The following is a 16,781-nucleotide window of genomic DNA, read 5'->3' as shown; positions in this document are numbered from 1 at the left end:
ACAGAAGTCATGACAGTCATTTAATCTCTGTGGATGAATCTTTTTCCAAATGGATTAAGACTATCCCTAAACATTTAATAGTGCTGGTATATCATGGTTTTTCTTTCTGAAATTGGATTTTTATGTAATAGCAAAGTACCCTCAAGAAGAGAGAAGATTTTTTGTAGAGTAGGTGGATCAAGCTAAGAAAACAGGAGGGACAAAAGCAGAGGAGAATTACTGTGGAGGGGGAGAAGAATTAATGCCTTCCTTATTAACGTTTTGTTAAACATGCAAACCTTTTGTTTATATTCCCTTAGGTGAAGAAGTCCGGAATCCTCAGAGAGCTATTCCTATTGGAATTGTGGCTTCTTTGCTTGTTTGCTTTATGGCCTATTTTGGGGTCTCTGCAGCTTTAACACTTATGATGCCATACTACCTCCTCGATGAGAAAAGCCCCCTTCCTGTAGCATTTGAATATGTTGGATGGGGTCCTGCCAAATATGTCGTTGCAGTGGGCTCCCTCTGTGCTTTGTCAGCAAGGTACATCACACCCCCTCTGGGCAGGGGCCGTTTGGGTTACAGCAAAGTTAGTCAGTGTCTAAAGAATTGCTTTTGTATGTTTTAAAAATAATATGAATAGGAGAAATGTATTATGCAACTATATATTTTCTGAATAGTTTGCCCAGAATTACTATATAAAAATCTTAAGTGATAAAATCTTTTTCCCTTATCAGTTGAATCAGTTTTTCAAGATAATTGTGGTCCAAGCTTCAGGAGAAATACATATGGCATTGGTACACACATACGCATATATAAGTGTCACACATATTTATATAGATATATTATAAAACTTTAGGATGCGTATATTTCCCTGCTGGCTTTGGCATCAGTTGTAGACAATTGAAACCTTATGTGCAGACTTGACATTTTCTGCTGTCTTTTAAAGTAATATCAAGTCTGTGTGAGCAGAAGCTATAGGCTGTGGCACTGTTAAATATAATGTGCTTTTTATTGTGAAACACTGACACTTTTTCTCTTAACACTGATTGGAGTGAACTTGGTCTAGAAATAGAAATTATCATTCTCAGATTGCTGGTGGAAATTCATATAATATCTGTGTGAAAAAAAGGGTAGTTGAATCTCGTGTGTGCGGATTTTCAATAGCTGTCCTGTTTTAGTACTTTAGAATTCATTTCTCAGATTTCCTGAGCTACTCATATCTCAAATTAACCTGATCATAAGATATTTCATTCTAGTTTTATGTCATGCTATACAGTAGAGCATTCTTACAGAGAGAAAATTAATCTCTTTGCCTGATTACTGATTTTTTGAAGTGAAAATAGTTTTCTAAAAGTCTGAAGTTGGAAAAAGAAATCTTTTTATATAATTCCTCAACTTAGCTTTTTTTCCCCTCAAAATCACTTTCATTTTCTATTCAAGATAATATTAAGCAGCAGTTAGAAATTACCCCCATTGGTTTCTCAGCCATCTGCTAGTGTTGAGGTTTATCCTGAATAGTTTCAAATTGTTTTAAAAATCTGAACTGTGAAGATACCATGCCACCAGGGTCTTAGAAGAGATGGAGGAAGATTCATCTATGGCCAAACTCAACCCAGCTTTATTGAAAGATAAAGAAGATGGATTTTTTAAAATAAAAGTTTTACTTATTTTCTCTTAAATGGTTCCTTTTCACAACTAAGTTATGTATGGAATGGTGCAGTCAGTATACACACTAGTAATTCAAAACATCTAAAGCAAAAATCATTTTCTTAAACTTCAGTGTTACTAACTTTTAATTGTGGCTACTTCTATTTACTAAATTTACAGTGAGTTGTTCTTTTTTACCTTTCTCTAAATTTTCTTACAATGCTGGGAATTATTACTAATTAGACCAAAGATTAGGCTATATCAGGAAAAATAGTGGTAAAATAAATATAAAAAATACATAATTATTGAGTAAATGAAGTCACTATACTATGAAATCAAATTACTTAATCTCTAATTACATATCAGTTTAGGAATTTTATTTTCTAAGTTATTGCCACTAAAAATGTCTTAATGATATGATTGGTTTTGGTTTTTTGTTAAGTCTTAATTACTTAGTTTTAATTCAGTAATAATCACGTACAAGTTACTTGCAGTATTGTTTTTAGTCTGATCATTGTGCTGGGCAAATATCTGCAACAGAATAATAAGTAGCGCAATGGTAAACATTGCCAAATATTTTTAAGTGCCCAATCATAATACATTTGAAAAATAACAAGACTTAGTAATCACAGCTGTGATGCTGAGTTTTATATAATTACTTAATTTTAGTTCTGGGATGTAATCTTGCATGAATGTGTTTGCCATACTGCATGTGTTTGCTTTTTATTCAGTCTTCTTGGATCCATTTTCCCAATGCCTCGTGTAATCTATGCTATGGCGGAGGATGGGTTGCTTTTCAAATGTCTAGCTCAAATCAATTCCAAAACGAAGACACCAATAATTGCTACTTTATCATCGGGTGCGGTGGCAGGTGAGAGAGAGTTGACTTTTATTAAGAAAAGGGGGATCTTTTTTCATCAAGGAGTCTGAAAAAAAAATGGAAAGTTAGGTGGTTTTCTGTTTTGATTTACATGAAGGTCAATAACTTTTTTGTGAATGTTTCCTATTTTGAATTTTTTTGGCATAGGTTCTACACTTTAGTGTGTCCAGTCTTTGCCTGTATATACCTGTCTAGAATAATACTTGTAATAACTCACATGTGGATTATGAATTTTTCTGTTCTAGTCTTCTGGGCTCTATGTTTCCTTTACCCCGAATTCTGTTTGCCATGGCCCGGGATGGTTTACTGTTTAGATTTCTTGCCAGAGTGAGTAAGAGGCAGTCACCAGTTGCTGCCACGTTGACTGCAGGGGTCATTTCTGGTAAGCTTTACAAACATAGGCTTCTTCAACATTGGACTTGAACGTTTTATGTGCATGCATGGACTTATAACGAGGGCCTGCTTGCGGTGCATGTAAGTTAAGAACAAAATCACTGATAAATTAAGGTATAAGCATTGGGATTACATCTTAAAATTGTGGTGGCTGTGGTCTACTGAAATTCATTCTTAACTGACCCTTTGGGATTTTTTACTATTTCGTTATTTTAACATTTTGGGCTTCTAACAAATATGCAAAGGGTTGTAATGGTTTTTCACCATATGTCAGGTATCAAATGCTTTTCAGATTGATGAACTAGCACATGAAATTATATTATTGACACATAAAATTTTAATTAAAGATTACTTAATTTTTGAAATATTAATTAAAAATAATGTTTTAATATTTTCTTTTTTATTTAGGATTTAAGTTGAATATTGCCAAAGGACCATAGGATTTTTGAAAAGCTAATGTTTACTCATTCTTAATTAAGTATAAGAAATGTGAAAGATAATTTATATTGACTGTTGTAATCATTGCCCTCAGTGTGGTGCGTATCCCCACTTCCTGGGCCATTGTGGCTCTCTAAGAGTTACTAACACCTTTATCCTCTTAAACCTCATTAGGAATCTATTTTTCCCTTTCAACAGTTTTGGCAGTTAAGTCGTATTAAAAAACTCCAGATGCCTACTTTTTGGCATATCCTAATATCCATGTAAAAAGCCTTTGGCCAGATTCTTATTCCATCCAGAAATTTTCAAAGTGATTCTGCAGATCGAGAGAATGGCCTCAATGGTCTTGTTAGGAAGCAAGGAAAAGACTTCAGCAGGCTTTCTCGACAAAACAGTAAACAATCTTGGTAGTAGAAATTCAAAGCAAAAATGATCATTTTGTTGAGGCTCTGAATTATTGCAAAATTCGATTAAAGAATGTTATGCTTATTTATGTATGAAATGGAATTTTTTCAGTCAGAAAGTAGTTGCCTAAACAAATTCATTTTGTAAATGTTTTCTAATAAATGTGGCATTTTATTAGACATACATTGGAAGGTCAAGTCACTTATTTTCTCAGTGCTTAGGTCTCTGCCCCTGTAAAATGAAGGTTGCACAAGATGATCTGAAGTCCATTTGATTATTAGACATTGCATTATTATGCTATTAAAGATAGTGTGTAACTCTTGACAGAGGCTCACACATTTTATTTATTCCATAAAATCTTTTACTTTTTCCAGTAAAATCTTACCCAGTAATACTCTACTTTTTGTATTCAGAATTTTAAAAAAATTATTCTTCTTCCTTCAGGAAGAATTTAATTTGGCAGCATAATAAGATATTGAAATTAATAATTAAAAGAAGACAATTGTAACAGAGGGCTTTTTAAATATGCTCTAAAATATTATATTTTTGTTATTTTGCACTGCTGCACCTTACTTTGCTTGGTTTTAACTTAGATTAGATTGCTTGTATGGATAATTAATCGTTTTCTTCTGTGTTGGCTACCTTATTTCAGGTATCTGTGGTTCTTACAAAACATATTGGAATTTTAATAATATAATATATCAGTATATTAGCAATGGAGAGTTTTCAAAGTGAGGCATGAGGTGTATTTAAAGAAACAGTGTGGCTTGTAGAAGATGCATAGGGATGTTAGTTTAGGTGGAACTCTGCTTCTACCTAATAGTTGTAACCTTGCTAAGTTAGCCCATCTCTAAAAGAGGATAATAATCCTATTAAGTCAAACCATGTGAAATTGCTCCTTTTTTGGTCAAAAACAAATACTGGCCATTTTATGTAACTGAACCTAAATAATTTCCCCTGACTCATAAGATTATGAGGTATAAAGATATAAAGCTTACAGAGAGGTCTAGAACACCATATAAATGGAATGTGCTGTTATCTCCTCAGATAGAGACAACTATGTGGTAAATTCAAATTAATATTATCACTATTTTGATGTTTCAATGGAGAAAACAATTGCTAAGTGCAAGTTAACTATTCAATATGTAAAGTATATTTTGTCTCTTAATATTATTGGGATTTGGGTACAGGACCATAGATTGAGCTCTCAAATCTAGTCAGTCTTCCTGGAGTGTGTGGTTTTAATCAGAGTAGAGTTTAGCCTATATCAGAAACATAATTTAATTGGAAATTATTTTATTTTGTGTATTATATAACTCAAAGTACAGATGGAAATCAAAAATGATTATATTACATCTATAATGAACGTTCTTCTGTTAGAATTTTTTACGGTTTTAAAAAAGGAGCTAGCCAGGGCTGGCCCCGTGGCTTAGCAGTTAAGTGCGCGCACTCCGCTGCGGGCGGCCCGGGTTCGCATCCTGGGCGTGCACTGACACACTGCTTCTCTGGCCATGCTGAGGCCGCGTCCCACATACAGCAACTGGAAGGATGTGCAACTATGACATACAACTATCTACTGGGGCTTTGAGGGAAAAATAAATAAAATAAATAAAATTATAAAAAAAAAAAAAAGGAGTCAGCCAATATTTCTTAGCCATGTTTTTCTTCTGAAACATCAAAGGAGAGTATTCTGTTAGATAACATTTTCATTCTGTCAACTAAATATTTTTTAGGTAATCAAAGTAGATGTTTTTTGTACTTAATAGATAGCTTAGGGGTTTTGAAGTTTTACTAGCTGTTTATATGACCTAAAGAATATCTTATTAGCTGTGAGACATGTATTTTCTATACTTCGTTTGACTTAGCATTGGTACTAAAACAAAAAGTCAGTCAGTTGTCCCTGACTTGAAAGTCATCGAGTGTATGGAATTGTCTCATAGGCCGTTTTCTTCACTGTTCTTTTCTTTTTTCAATAGCTGTGATGGCATTTCTTTTTGACCTGAAGGCACTCGTGGACATGATGTCCATCGGCACTCTTCTGGCCTATTCTCTGGTCGCTGCCTGTGTTCTCATCCTCAGGTGAGTTGTCCTTGCCAGGTGGTTCTGAAGAGTATGTGTCATGTGGGGCCCAGGGAATAAAGAAAGTTAGGACTCACCATCCTTGCTTTCAAGGAGTTAGCAGTCTCACAGGGCTGAGAGGCCATGGACATAAAAACATCCATATAAAGTGTGATAAACATACTTGGTCCTTAGCAAAGAATCAAATACAATTGGTAATTAATGACAGGTTGGCCTAATCTATGTGAATGGTAAGTTTTCATAATGTATAAATATGCTTTTTGTCCCAATAATCCAACTGCTAAGATTTTATACCAAAGATTTCATCAAAGAGGTACACACACATATATGTAAAGGATGTTCATGGAAAGGGTAATTTACAATAGTGAAAAACTGAACTAATCTGAACGTCAATAGAATAGTTAAATAAATAAGGATACATTTATTTAGTGGACTCTTCTACAGCAAATAAAGTGGTATTTATATAGAGAAATGTATCAGTTTCAGGATGCAAAGCTCTGTGTAGCATCTGAATTTATTTAAATAATAACGTAAATTTACACGAAAAAATCATTTTTTGCATATATACATGCATGCATTGATGCTTGGCTGAAATTGTGCCAAAATGCTAGCAGTGATTAACACTGAGCAGTGGTATTGTGGCTGGTTTTAATTTTCTTCTGTATACTTTTGTGTATTTTTTCTCAGTGAGCATATTTCTTCTTTAGGACGACTGTTGCTCTTAAATTTAAGTAAAGGCTGCTCAGAGGGAAAAGAGACCACACTGGGGAGGCTGGGCCGGATGCTAAGAGGTGAAGCAGGCTGATATCTGGATGCAGGATTTAGAGGAAGAGGATAAAATAATAAAGGAGAATGGCACGCATGGGGTTGGGAGGTGATGGAATGGCTGGAGGAGCTGGGCCAGGTTAAACTAGAGGACTCACGTAGGAAAGTTGAGGGAGATGAGGCCAGACAGGCAGAGTGTGATGAGGCCTCTGGATGCCAAACTGAAGACTGTATGTTACTCTGTAGCTGTAGAAAACCAGAGTTTCTGTGCTGTTTTTGTGAACCACGTTTCCTTTGGACATAGATATTTTCAGAGTAATCATCCTATTGTCACAATTGCCTCACTTCAGAATGTAACTCTCTCCTGCCTCTCATACCTGACTTTCTAATGAAGTGGCTATCAGAGGAAGCTCAGAATTGCCACAGATGTCTTACTGAGCAGGTTTGTGGCCTGGCTCAGCGTGCTCTGGGGCTGGAGTCACGAGAAGTGACAATTTTCTGCACAAGCTGTGATCTAAGTGTAAGATGTCTCACTTCGAGTTTTAGGTGATCATTTCCGTGGGGCCAAATGTCTCTGAGAATAAAGACACTGACATTTATTTGGGGATAGGTACCAGCCTGGCTTATCTTATGAGCAGCCCAAATATTCTACTGAGAAAGAAGCTCTGAGACCGTGTGCCAGTGCTGCCTCTAAAAGCGAGCCCCAGGTCACCATACTGCAAAGACGGAGCTTCATCCTGCAGACCGTCTGCAGCCCCTCGGTTCTGCCTACACAACAGTCGGCTTCTCTCGTGAGCTTTCTGGTCGGATTCCTTGGTAAGTCCTCTTCACCACGTTTATAAAGTCCGTTATAAAGACCCAGCAGATGAGTGTAGGTGGAGCCAGTATGATGTGAAAGAGGACAAAAGCCCTCACCGTACCCTAGAATATGTTAGCTACTACCCTGAGCCCTGAAATTTTCACATGATGGGTTACTAGTACTTGAGATTATCTTTATATGAGCAGGATAAATTTATCATGCCTTGATAATTGAAGAAGAAAGGAAGAAATTCTCTAAGGTGAAAATGGCAGATGTACAAAACTGGTGCATTTCATTAGCTATCAGGGAGCCCCTGTGTGAAAACATCAGGCCAAGTACACCTGCCAATAATGGAACCGGGACCCAAGGAGATTGGGGGGCAATGTAGAAAATCCTCATTTCTCGCACATAGTTACGTAATCATTCGTATTTTCAGTGATATTTATTGAGCACCATCAACGTGCCAGGAACTCTGCTGGGCATCTGGGATATCCAGAGAGATGGTCCTGGCTCTCCTTGGGCTTTACAGAACAGGATTATGGGAGGCAAGCTAAGGGAAGTCCAGGTTTCTCTGAGAGCACATAGAATGGACCCGTAATGAAGACTTGATGGTCAGAGATAGGGTTGGTGGGTGATATCACCTCTGAAATAGGGAGAAAAGATGCAGATCATATATTATTTGTTTACATTAACAATCAGTATTTACAACAGCTGAACATGGACAGACTTGCCATTTCCCATTTGATAAAAGGGAAATATCTACTTTGACAACATCCCATGGATCCATGTGATATAGTCTGAGACAGTAGCAAATGAGGACCCAGATGGCACATGGGCAGAAAAAGCAAGACGGCAGTGCCAAGAGGGAGGTTGACGTCTAAGGAGGAGACGGTCAGGAGTGAGCAAGCAGTGTTGCTTAAATCAGTGAGATCAGCCGTTTCTTCCCATAATGAAAATGAAGAATCTTAGTATTTGGCAAAGTAGATATATAAAGAACTTGACATCTTATCTAAATAGACTATTTGAACTGAGGAATCTGAGTGAAGTGCGTGTGCTGATCTTGTTTTATGTACATCTTGCCTTTGCAGCATTTCTCATTTTGGGCCTGAGTGTTTTGACCACTTACGGTGTCCAGGCTATTGCCAGGCTGGAAGCGTGGAGCCTCGCTCTCCTTGTGCTGTTTCTTGTTCTCTGCGTGGCCATTGTTTTCACCATTTGGAGGCAGCCCCAGAGTGAGCAAAAAGTAGCCTTTATGGTATGTGTAATGACTATTAGAGATCCCAAATATTATGCACATTTTCTCTTGTACGTTAGTTTTTGTGAGTTATTTCTTTAAAAAAAAAAAAGCACTTCGGATGCAGTTAACCAGCGAACAACAAGAGTGTTACAGTTCTTTGAGATGTTCCTTTTTGTCCTAACTGTTCTCCCTACATTGGCTGTCGAATCCCGTTTTCAAAAACTTGAGTGTGCTCCTATCACAATATCATTATATATGATAGTAAACAAATTTCTAGTCAAATAAACTATAATATCAGAATAATAATTAGAATATTTTATTTTAGAAATTCAGTACCCTCTCAGGAAGATTATTCCTACCATAAGCCCTTCCAGTGCAAGTGAAATTATCCTATCCCAAAGAGCAGGTTTGGCTTGAAGGGAGCTTCCCGAAAGTGTCCCCCTGAGAGGCCATGTGTATCCACAGTTCCAGAGGAATGCCCTGTTCACACCTGAACTAAACCAGTAAATCCTAAACTAACCCCCCAAATCAATTGCATCTTGGTGATGATGCAAGTGTTAGCTGGCTGGATAAATCCCCTGTTCCTTTGGGCTGCAGTATATAGTGTAAAATGTGGTGCTCCTTTTAGTATTCTCTAGAAGAATGATTTTTATCCAGTCCTTTTCATAAGAATATAAAGTTACTGACACAGTGTGAAAGTGTATATGTCAAATTAGTTGCCACCATGTCGACATAATTTGGGCAATGTGCTCTCAAAATTTGGGTATATTTAAGAGGATATTTTTCTCCATTAGGTTCCATTCTTACCATTTTTGCCAGCCTTCAGCATCCTGGTGAACATTTACTTGATGGTCCAGCTCAGTGCAGACACTTGGATCAGATTTAGCATTTGGATGGCACTGGGTAGGTCTTTTAATGTTTTTGCTTTCTGAACTTTGGCTCTCTCTTTCCTATTTCATGCACTGTGATTGGAGAAATGCATCTTCTCCCCCTTCTTGGAAATAAAGGCTTTTTCCAGTGTCTTCCTTTCAAAATTCTTAGAACATCTGACTGCTTACTTTTCCAGATGTTTTCAGATACTTTTTTTTATTCAATTCTCCCAGTAAAACCCTGTAGGTTCTATTTTCTCCAACTTAATGGTTGAGAAAAATGAAGCCCCAAAAAGTCAAGGGATCTAATGTGTAAATGGCAGCCCTAAAGTCTGATTCCAAAGCCAGTCCTTTCCAGGGTACCAGTGGATTTCTGGAGACATTTTTGAATGAGCTAATGGCAAGAAATTTCTTTCCTGATACCTAAATTTCTTATTATTAGAGCCTTGGGGTGGAATTTAGCATTAAATAACATGAGTGAGCTTAGTTATATCTGTACTGCATTGTTTTTCATTATGATTCCCTTCAGTTTCCTGTGTGAAAATTGAGTTAGAAATCAAGAGTTTAAGTCTATTGTAACTAAAGCACTGAGTACCGACTGTCTTAAAAATATGAGGTGTAAGGTCTGTAGGGTGAAGCGGTGAGAAATGAGAGCTGAATCTGCGTTGGGTTGGGTGGGCTGAGGAGTTTAAGAGTTTATGCTTTTTGACAGTCCTCCTGTTGGCTTAATAAGAATGAATCTAATTCACTTTTGTGTATGTTTGTAAATGGCTTTGGTTATAAATTAACTAAATTTCAATTTCAAGAAACCAACCCACTTGAGCTGATGGGAGATTTAACCTCAGTCAGTTTTGCCCATCCCCCCACACCCACACTAGAGTTTTGCCCATATTTTGGGGATCTTACACTGTGCCAAGGAATTGGTGTGTGGTGCCTTGGGTCAAAGTGTATCCACCCACACAGGTTACACTAGGTTGTTCTTTCTTTCTGTCCCTGCGGCTATTTCCAGTAGGTGATTCTGTTGCTTCAGGGCCAGGATCCTGACAGGAATCAGCTGCCTGTTGGCTCCACCCTCAGGGATGTACCACACATGTTCCTTTGGGGTCCTGCCACCTCCCAGCTGCTACCAGGAAGCTGAGCCCAGCTCCCCAGGGCACAAGGACTGTAGAACTCACTCTGCTACCCTGAGCCCAGGGAATCTTTTTCTGTTCTGGTAGAGAGCTTCTCTACGCTTCCTGCCTTTCCACAAGCCACGCTTCTTTCCTCAAATTGTAGCTCACTGTGGCTTAATGTACTTGATCTTGGTTAAGAACATGAACTACAGAGCCAGCCTTTCTGTGTTTGAATCCACCCCTACCGTTTACTAGCTGTGTGATCTAGGCCAAGTTACCTCCCTGTTTTTGTGTCTCAGTTTCTTTGTAAAATGGTGATGATGAAAGTACCTTTATTTGAGGACCGGGAGGGCTGGATCTTCAAACCTCTGAGAAAATGAGAGGAAATAGAATCATTCCTAATAATTGGACATGCCAAAATGCTGATTGCTAGCCTACTTCCCATTATTTTAAATGGGAAAATTATAATGCATTTCACATGAACTCAAAACTCTCAACCAATTTTTTAAAATATAATTAAAACACAGCAAAATGCCTACATATAAGTAATAAACTATCTTGTGAGGATACTGAAAACATTTCCTTCTAATCCCCAATCAGCATGGCTGTTAATAAACAGTTGCTTTGTACAGAGTTATTTGGCCTCTCCCTGGTGACAGTAACCTGTGTAGGGCATACCCAGCTCCCCTTTGTTAACACAGGGCATGCTTTCCAAAATATTAGACTGTGGCTCTGATAATCCAGCACTTGTATTTGGGGTCTAATTTGAGACTTTATTCCGCATATTCATTTGTTTAAAGTGTAGTATTGAGTTTTGAGAAAATAAATATAATTTTTTTCTGCGTACACATTGTCTGCAAAATGATTATTGAGAGAAACATACATTCTGTAAAGATTGGGTGTTAAAAATGAAGAAGCATATGCTACTGGGAAACCATTTATCAAGGAGGTATCCTTCTGTGGGGTATCCTGTACTTGCATTCCATTCTTCTAACATAGCGCAGAAAAAGAAGGCAAAAAGGCCTATTAAGTTCTACATTAAATATTCCACATTCAAGCAGTCATTTTCTGACACACCTAAAACATTGATTTTTTTTTCCCTCTACAAGGTTTCCTGATTTACTTTGCTTATGGCATTAGACACAGTCTGGAGGGTAACTCGAGGGATGAAGAAGATGAGGAGGATACATATTCAGACAACATTAATGCAGCAACAGAAGAAAAATCTGCCATTCAAGCAAATGACCATCACCAGAGAAACCTCAGTTTACCTTTCATATTCCATGAAAAGACGAGTGAATGCTAACGTCTACAGGAAGAAGGCTGGTCCACAGTCGTAACATACACATCCTACATAGAGTAAGCCATGATGGGGTGTCATCATCATGCTCGCTTGTCATGGGTTCACTGCAGACATCGTTCACCGTAATTTATGCTTGCTTACCTGGACAGCACCTCCTCAGATGGTGAATTATGTCCCCGGGGAAACCTCCTGAGCCCTCTCCTCAGTGATGAATAGCCCCAAAATAGTGGGAGTGTGTGTGTGTGTGTGTGTGTATGTATTTGTTGGGGAATGTGAATGTTCAAAGTTGTTGATGTTGTACTGTTACTGCATTACATTGTTCTGGTGTTGTCATTAGTTGGTGGCGTGTACTGCACATACTGAAATGGAGGTTATCACTGAATAGAAAGGTGTTTTGTATATGCCCAGTGAGGTTGGGGAAATACCTGTTGCTTTTCCTTATGAGGCTTCATTAATGTCAATTTAGAACCTGCTAGAAATGCAGTTACCCATCTTGGTGTCTGTGATTGGTCAGGAGTAAGAGGAGGGGATAAGAAATGAGCCTTTTCTGTAACTTAGAAATGCCAGCAGCGGGTTTAGTACTGATTTTTCTTCTATGAGGATGAAAGTTGGCTAAAACTTGAGCCAATAGGAGTGTTTGCGTCTGCCATACTACCCAGGGTAGGAGTGGCATTCTGCATCACAGATGGCACCCCTCTGAACTCCTGTCCTCCCTGAGAGCGGTGATCCTTAAATATGCAGCCCTCACCTGCTGTGAATGATACATCCGATGAGCCCAATCAGGGGCTTGAAAGAGGTAAGGGGATCCCCCTTGGGACTCTATGCTAGCAAGTGAAGGTGGTCCCCATGGCCAGAAAGCTCATGTCCATGGCAATGAGGAGGATATGTGTGAAGATCAGAGTTAGACAGGCCTGGGTAAGTAGACCCCAAGAATCCTTGTTTTAAAAGTCACTTAAAATAAGCCAATAGAATTTTCCAGATCACACCATTGGTAGAATGATTCATACTTTTTCCATTACTTAATAACTAATCACAGTTCTTTTTTTTTTTTGAACCTTGTCAGGAACAGAATCCACTCCTTTGTTTCTACTATTATTTTGTCTTGTCCTGGATGTGAGGGGCTACCAAGGCAAATTCTGTCTTTACTCCATGCAAAAGAGGAAAAAATGAAGGGATACAAGAAGAGAAAATTCTGCCATTCTGATTTTAAAGTGCCTATTCAGATATTAAGGGGCATTGGGCCCAATTTAAGGGTTTGGATCGAATTTGCCTCCGATGTTTCTTTTGGAAACATTTAGGAATGTTTTTCTTCCCCCGTTTTTTATTTCATTTATTTTTAAGTGACCATGCTGAAGCTATTAATACAAGCTCCAGTATTCTACAATAGCCCATCAATGGTGGGGAAATGAAATATTTTGGTTAAATACACGATTATTTAAAACTTAAGTCTAAAAAATTAACCAAATTCAATTAAAGCTATATAAACACAGTAACCTTTATATGAGTAAATAATTTGTTTTTGTATGTAAGAGTCTCTAATTACTATATTTTATAGGGTTCTCTAATAGTGGACTATTTATCTGCAGTGTGTTTTGCTTCTCATGAATTATTTTTCTTACAAATAATTAAATGGTTCACTAGCTGAGGCTGGAGGCTAAACACATATATATGGGTGACATTTCCAGGATAAATGTTATCAAGCAGACCAGTTGACCAGCTTAATCCAAAGGCAAGGAAAAGATTTGTTTTCTGACAGGTCTTCCAAGAGACCAGTTGTTTTATGGATGCCATTATAAAGCAAGTGGCTGTTGTTTGTCTAACCAAGAGTTTATTGTGATTAAATATCAAATAAACAGGTAGAAAGCCTGGGTTTCTGGCTGCTAGTGTTGGAGCATACCTGACATAGAACTCAGTACTGACATTCCATGATTGCCAGGGTGCACACGGTAAAATCTGAAGCCCCAAATCTCTTTCAAGCTGCATGCTTTACTGGAGAGGTAGAGTTGGATGAGCAAGAGGTCATTATGTATTTTCATAAGGACCGTAGGCATAATCATAAATCTTTGCTGTTGTAGCTGCACACCGAGAACCCCTTTTATTCTGTAATCAAATAGAATAGGCCCTTCATGCAGGGAACATGAGAAATTTCATACATGACTATTTAAATCTTTTACTGTAACAGAATCAAAAAATTTGTTTAGAACGTGATAGGCAGCTAAAATTATCATGCCCACTAATTAGGAGCAGAATTTAGTTAAAAATTATTTTTCCACTTTGAAACACTTTGCAAACACAAATATCTATGAAAAGATGCTTTGTCAGTAACCATGCTTTTTTTCCTGTGAAGACTCAAATGTGCATTCGTATGTATGAGTGTGTATATATATATATATATATATATATGTATATGTATTTCAAATATCAGTGTATAAGTCAGTTGGGTTTATGAGGGGCTTTAGAAATGATACTGTTGTGTGGATTAAAAATAACCAACTGATGTGGAGAAAAAATAATGTGTTATATTGATAGGTATGCTCATACAAAATTTTTAGGTTTTAAACTATTTTGAAATATAAAATTTTATATGTATAATATTTTCTATAGGTAGATTCTTAAAGAAAGGTATATTTATAATGTTTCTAATACAAAATCACTAGACTCTAGTACATCATCACAGGTGCTTTATAATCTGAAATGGAGGAAGGGTGGTGGACATTAGGGTATTTCTGTTTACTTGTTTCTGTGGCACATTTTCTGACATCTCTGTCTCGGTATGTGTTTATTAGGAAAAGCCAGTACCATCAGCTCTTTTACCACCCCTCTGTTCCTATATTTGAATTCATAACCTTTTGAACAAAATGTTGTTTTTACTTTCCTAGGATTACCAAAGTGTTTTGTATAGATTTGACTAGTAATCAATCACACTTATGCAAAGTCCTCTCCAGAAATTAAAAAATACATGTACATATTCTCTTAGTTATGTTTGAGTAAAAACAGCGTAAATTAGTTTCCTTTTTTACACTAGGAGATTTGTTCTCTTAACATTTTCAGTGAGAAACTTACAATAGCACCTTTATTTTATGCTATTAAAAAAGAGAGAAGATGCTTTGTGAATGACCATGTAAAGGCCATGCCTGGCCTACATTTAACAAGGTAGGTATGCAAATTCAAGTATAAAAACTATCTATGAGAAAACTTATATTAGAGCTTTTGATATATACTGAAATACAGATGCTTGCTTAGTCATATTTTCCCCAGAGATGAACATCAAGAAAACTAAGACCAAAATGTCATTTGGACTATATACATTAAAGAAAAATTAATGTTGATATGTATAAAACTTTACTGTTATCAGCCATAGTTGATGGAAAATATCCGTTTCAGAATTATCGTCCTTTAAAAGACAAGAGCCTCTCTTCTTTAAATTTTTCAGAATAAAAGATTTTTTTTAACTTTTTTATTTTAAATATTAGCCAAAATATTTTCTAAGTCCTGGGTATTTGCAGATAGTTGCTAAAATATTTTGAATTAGAATCTGTATTTACCAAATTATTTTCTAAACTTCTTTGAATGCTTAGCTGAGAGAGTAAGGGAAAGTCATCGCCCTCCGGTACTGATAATGCCAGAGGGAGCAGAGTAGTCTTACCTTCTTTCCTCTTAAATCAGGGCCTATTCTGAGATGACAAACCACATGATAAAATTGTGCCAAGATTCTAACTCTCCCTTTCTGTGATGTTGCCCACGATGTTCTCTGCCTGATTTTCCTGATGTGCTTCAAGTGACTGTTAGTTAACACCAAAAATACAATTTCCACAGAATTTTAAGGGATTGTGTTTAAAGCATACATCATGGAGTATTAAAATCCACATGATTAGTGTGAATTTTTGTCGGGGGGGGTGGTGGTGGTGGGGGGGAACGAGCTGTTCTTTTTGTTAGTGCCAAAATAGTGCCTTCTTTGTACATTTTCTACTTATGTTCTCTAACACGTCCTAAAATATCAAGGGAAAAAATACCAAAGTTCATGTAGTAAATAATGCTAGCACAGGTCATTTTTAGTCATGTAGATTTGAAAGTAAGGCTGCTTGACTTTGTTGTTTAGTTGAGATTCTTTTTTTTCTCCTTGTATAATTATATTTAAACATTTTTAAATGGCTTTGTGGTTTCTGGATTTTGAGAAGCCTGTTCTGTTATTGTTGTGGTTGTTGGTTTTTGTAACATTCATTATTGTTTATATGTACACAGTTTAGTCTTACTGATTTCAAATGCGTTTTGTTATGGCTCAATCCAGTTGGCAACCCTGTTTGCGGGGAGCACTATACTTAGCCACGTTCACCATGGCTGAAGCCGCTGCCACAATCTCTGGCCTTCAAGAGCCTTCACTGACCACTGGGGCCCCATGGGGCTCATAATCAGGACGCGGGGCTGGTTCCAGGGTCAGGCAGCCTGCAAAGTGTGAGCATCTGTAGCTACCCCTGTTGGGGGGTGGTCTTGGGATGACAGGATAGGGTATGAAGTGAAAGACTTCACATGAAAGTAAGGTAGTTTGGGGTCCTTAATTTCTGTTCTGAATATCTCATGAGTACATCAAGGTAAATGAGAAGGACCAAGGAACCTCTATGACTCATGAAAAGGATGGCTGCTGCTTAGAACTGGCGCCACAGGGTCTAGCCTGCTGCAGTCCCTGGGTGGGCGCTGACAGTAGTGGGGTGGAAAGTACAGGGGTCAAGGCTCAGGTGGTAAAGAGCCTTGTATTGCCAACAGGGCAGGTTTCTCAGCCGTCATAGACTCGTGCCTGCTTGATAGGCACGAGTCCACTAGGGGTGCCAATTGTTTTATTGCTTTATTTTGTTATCATTGTACTTAATAGAAACT

General features: G+C 37.5%; 1 protein-coding gene across 4 annotated transcripts in view; it reads left to right on the top strand.

Moving 5' to 3' along the window:
• Positions 1-15,798, top strand: part of SLC7A2 (solute carrier family 7 member 2) — a 65,314-nt gene extending 49,516 nt beyond the window's left edge. For 3 of the 4 annotated variants that reach the window (XM_087418444.1, XM_087418442.1, XM_087418443.1), the window contains exons 6-12: positions 300-522; positions 2,361-2,500; positions 5,722-5,824; positions 7,200-7,405; positions 8,477-8,643; positions 9,420-9,528; positions 11,716-15,798. In XM_087418444.1, coding sequence (XP_087274570.1) covers positions 300-522; positions 2,361-2,500; positions 5,722-5,824; positions 7,200-7,405; positions 8,477-8,643; positions 9,420-9,528; positions 11,716-11,912 — 1,145 coding nt within the window. In that variant the 3' untranslated portion in view covers positions 11,913-15,798. The remainder of the gene's footprint in view (positions 1-299; positions 523-2,360; positions 2,501-5,721; positions 5,825-7,199; positions 7,406-8,476; positions 8,644-9,419; positions 9,529-11,715) is intronic. The other variant, XR_015548824.1, reaches the window with a different exon arrangement.
• Positions 15,799-16,781: the final 983 nt, after the last annotated feature.

This window comes from Ceratotherium simum, chromosome 28 (assembly GCF_057802395.1).
Source record: "Ceratotherium simum simum isolate JZ-2026a chromosome 28, ASM5780239v1, whole genome shotgun sequence".
Lineage (NCBI taxonomy): Eukaryota > Metazoa > Chordata > Mammalia > Perissodactyla > Rhinocerotidae > Ceratotherium > Ceratotherium simum.
This window is presented reverse-complemented; position numbering and strand designations above follow the sequence as displayed.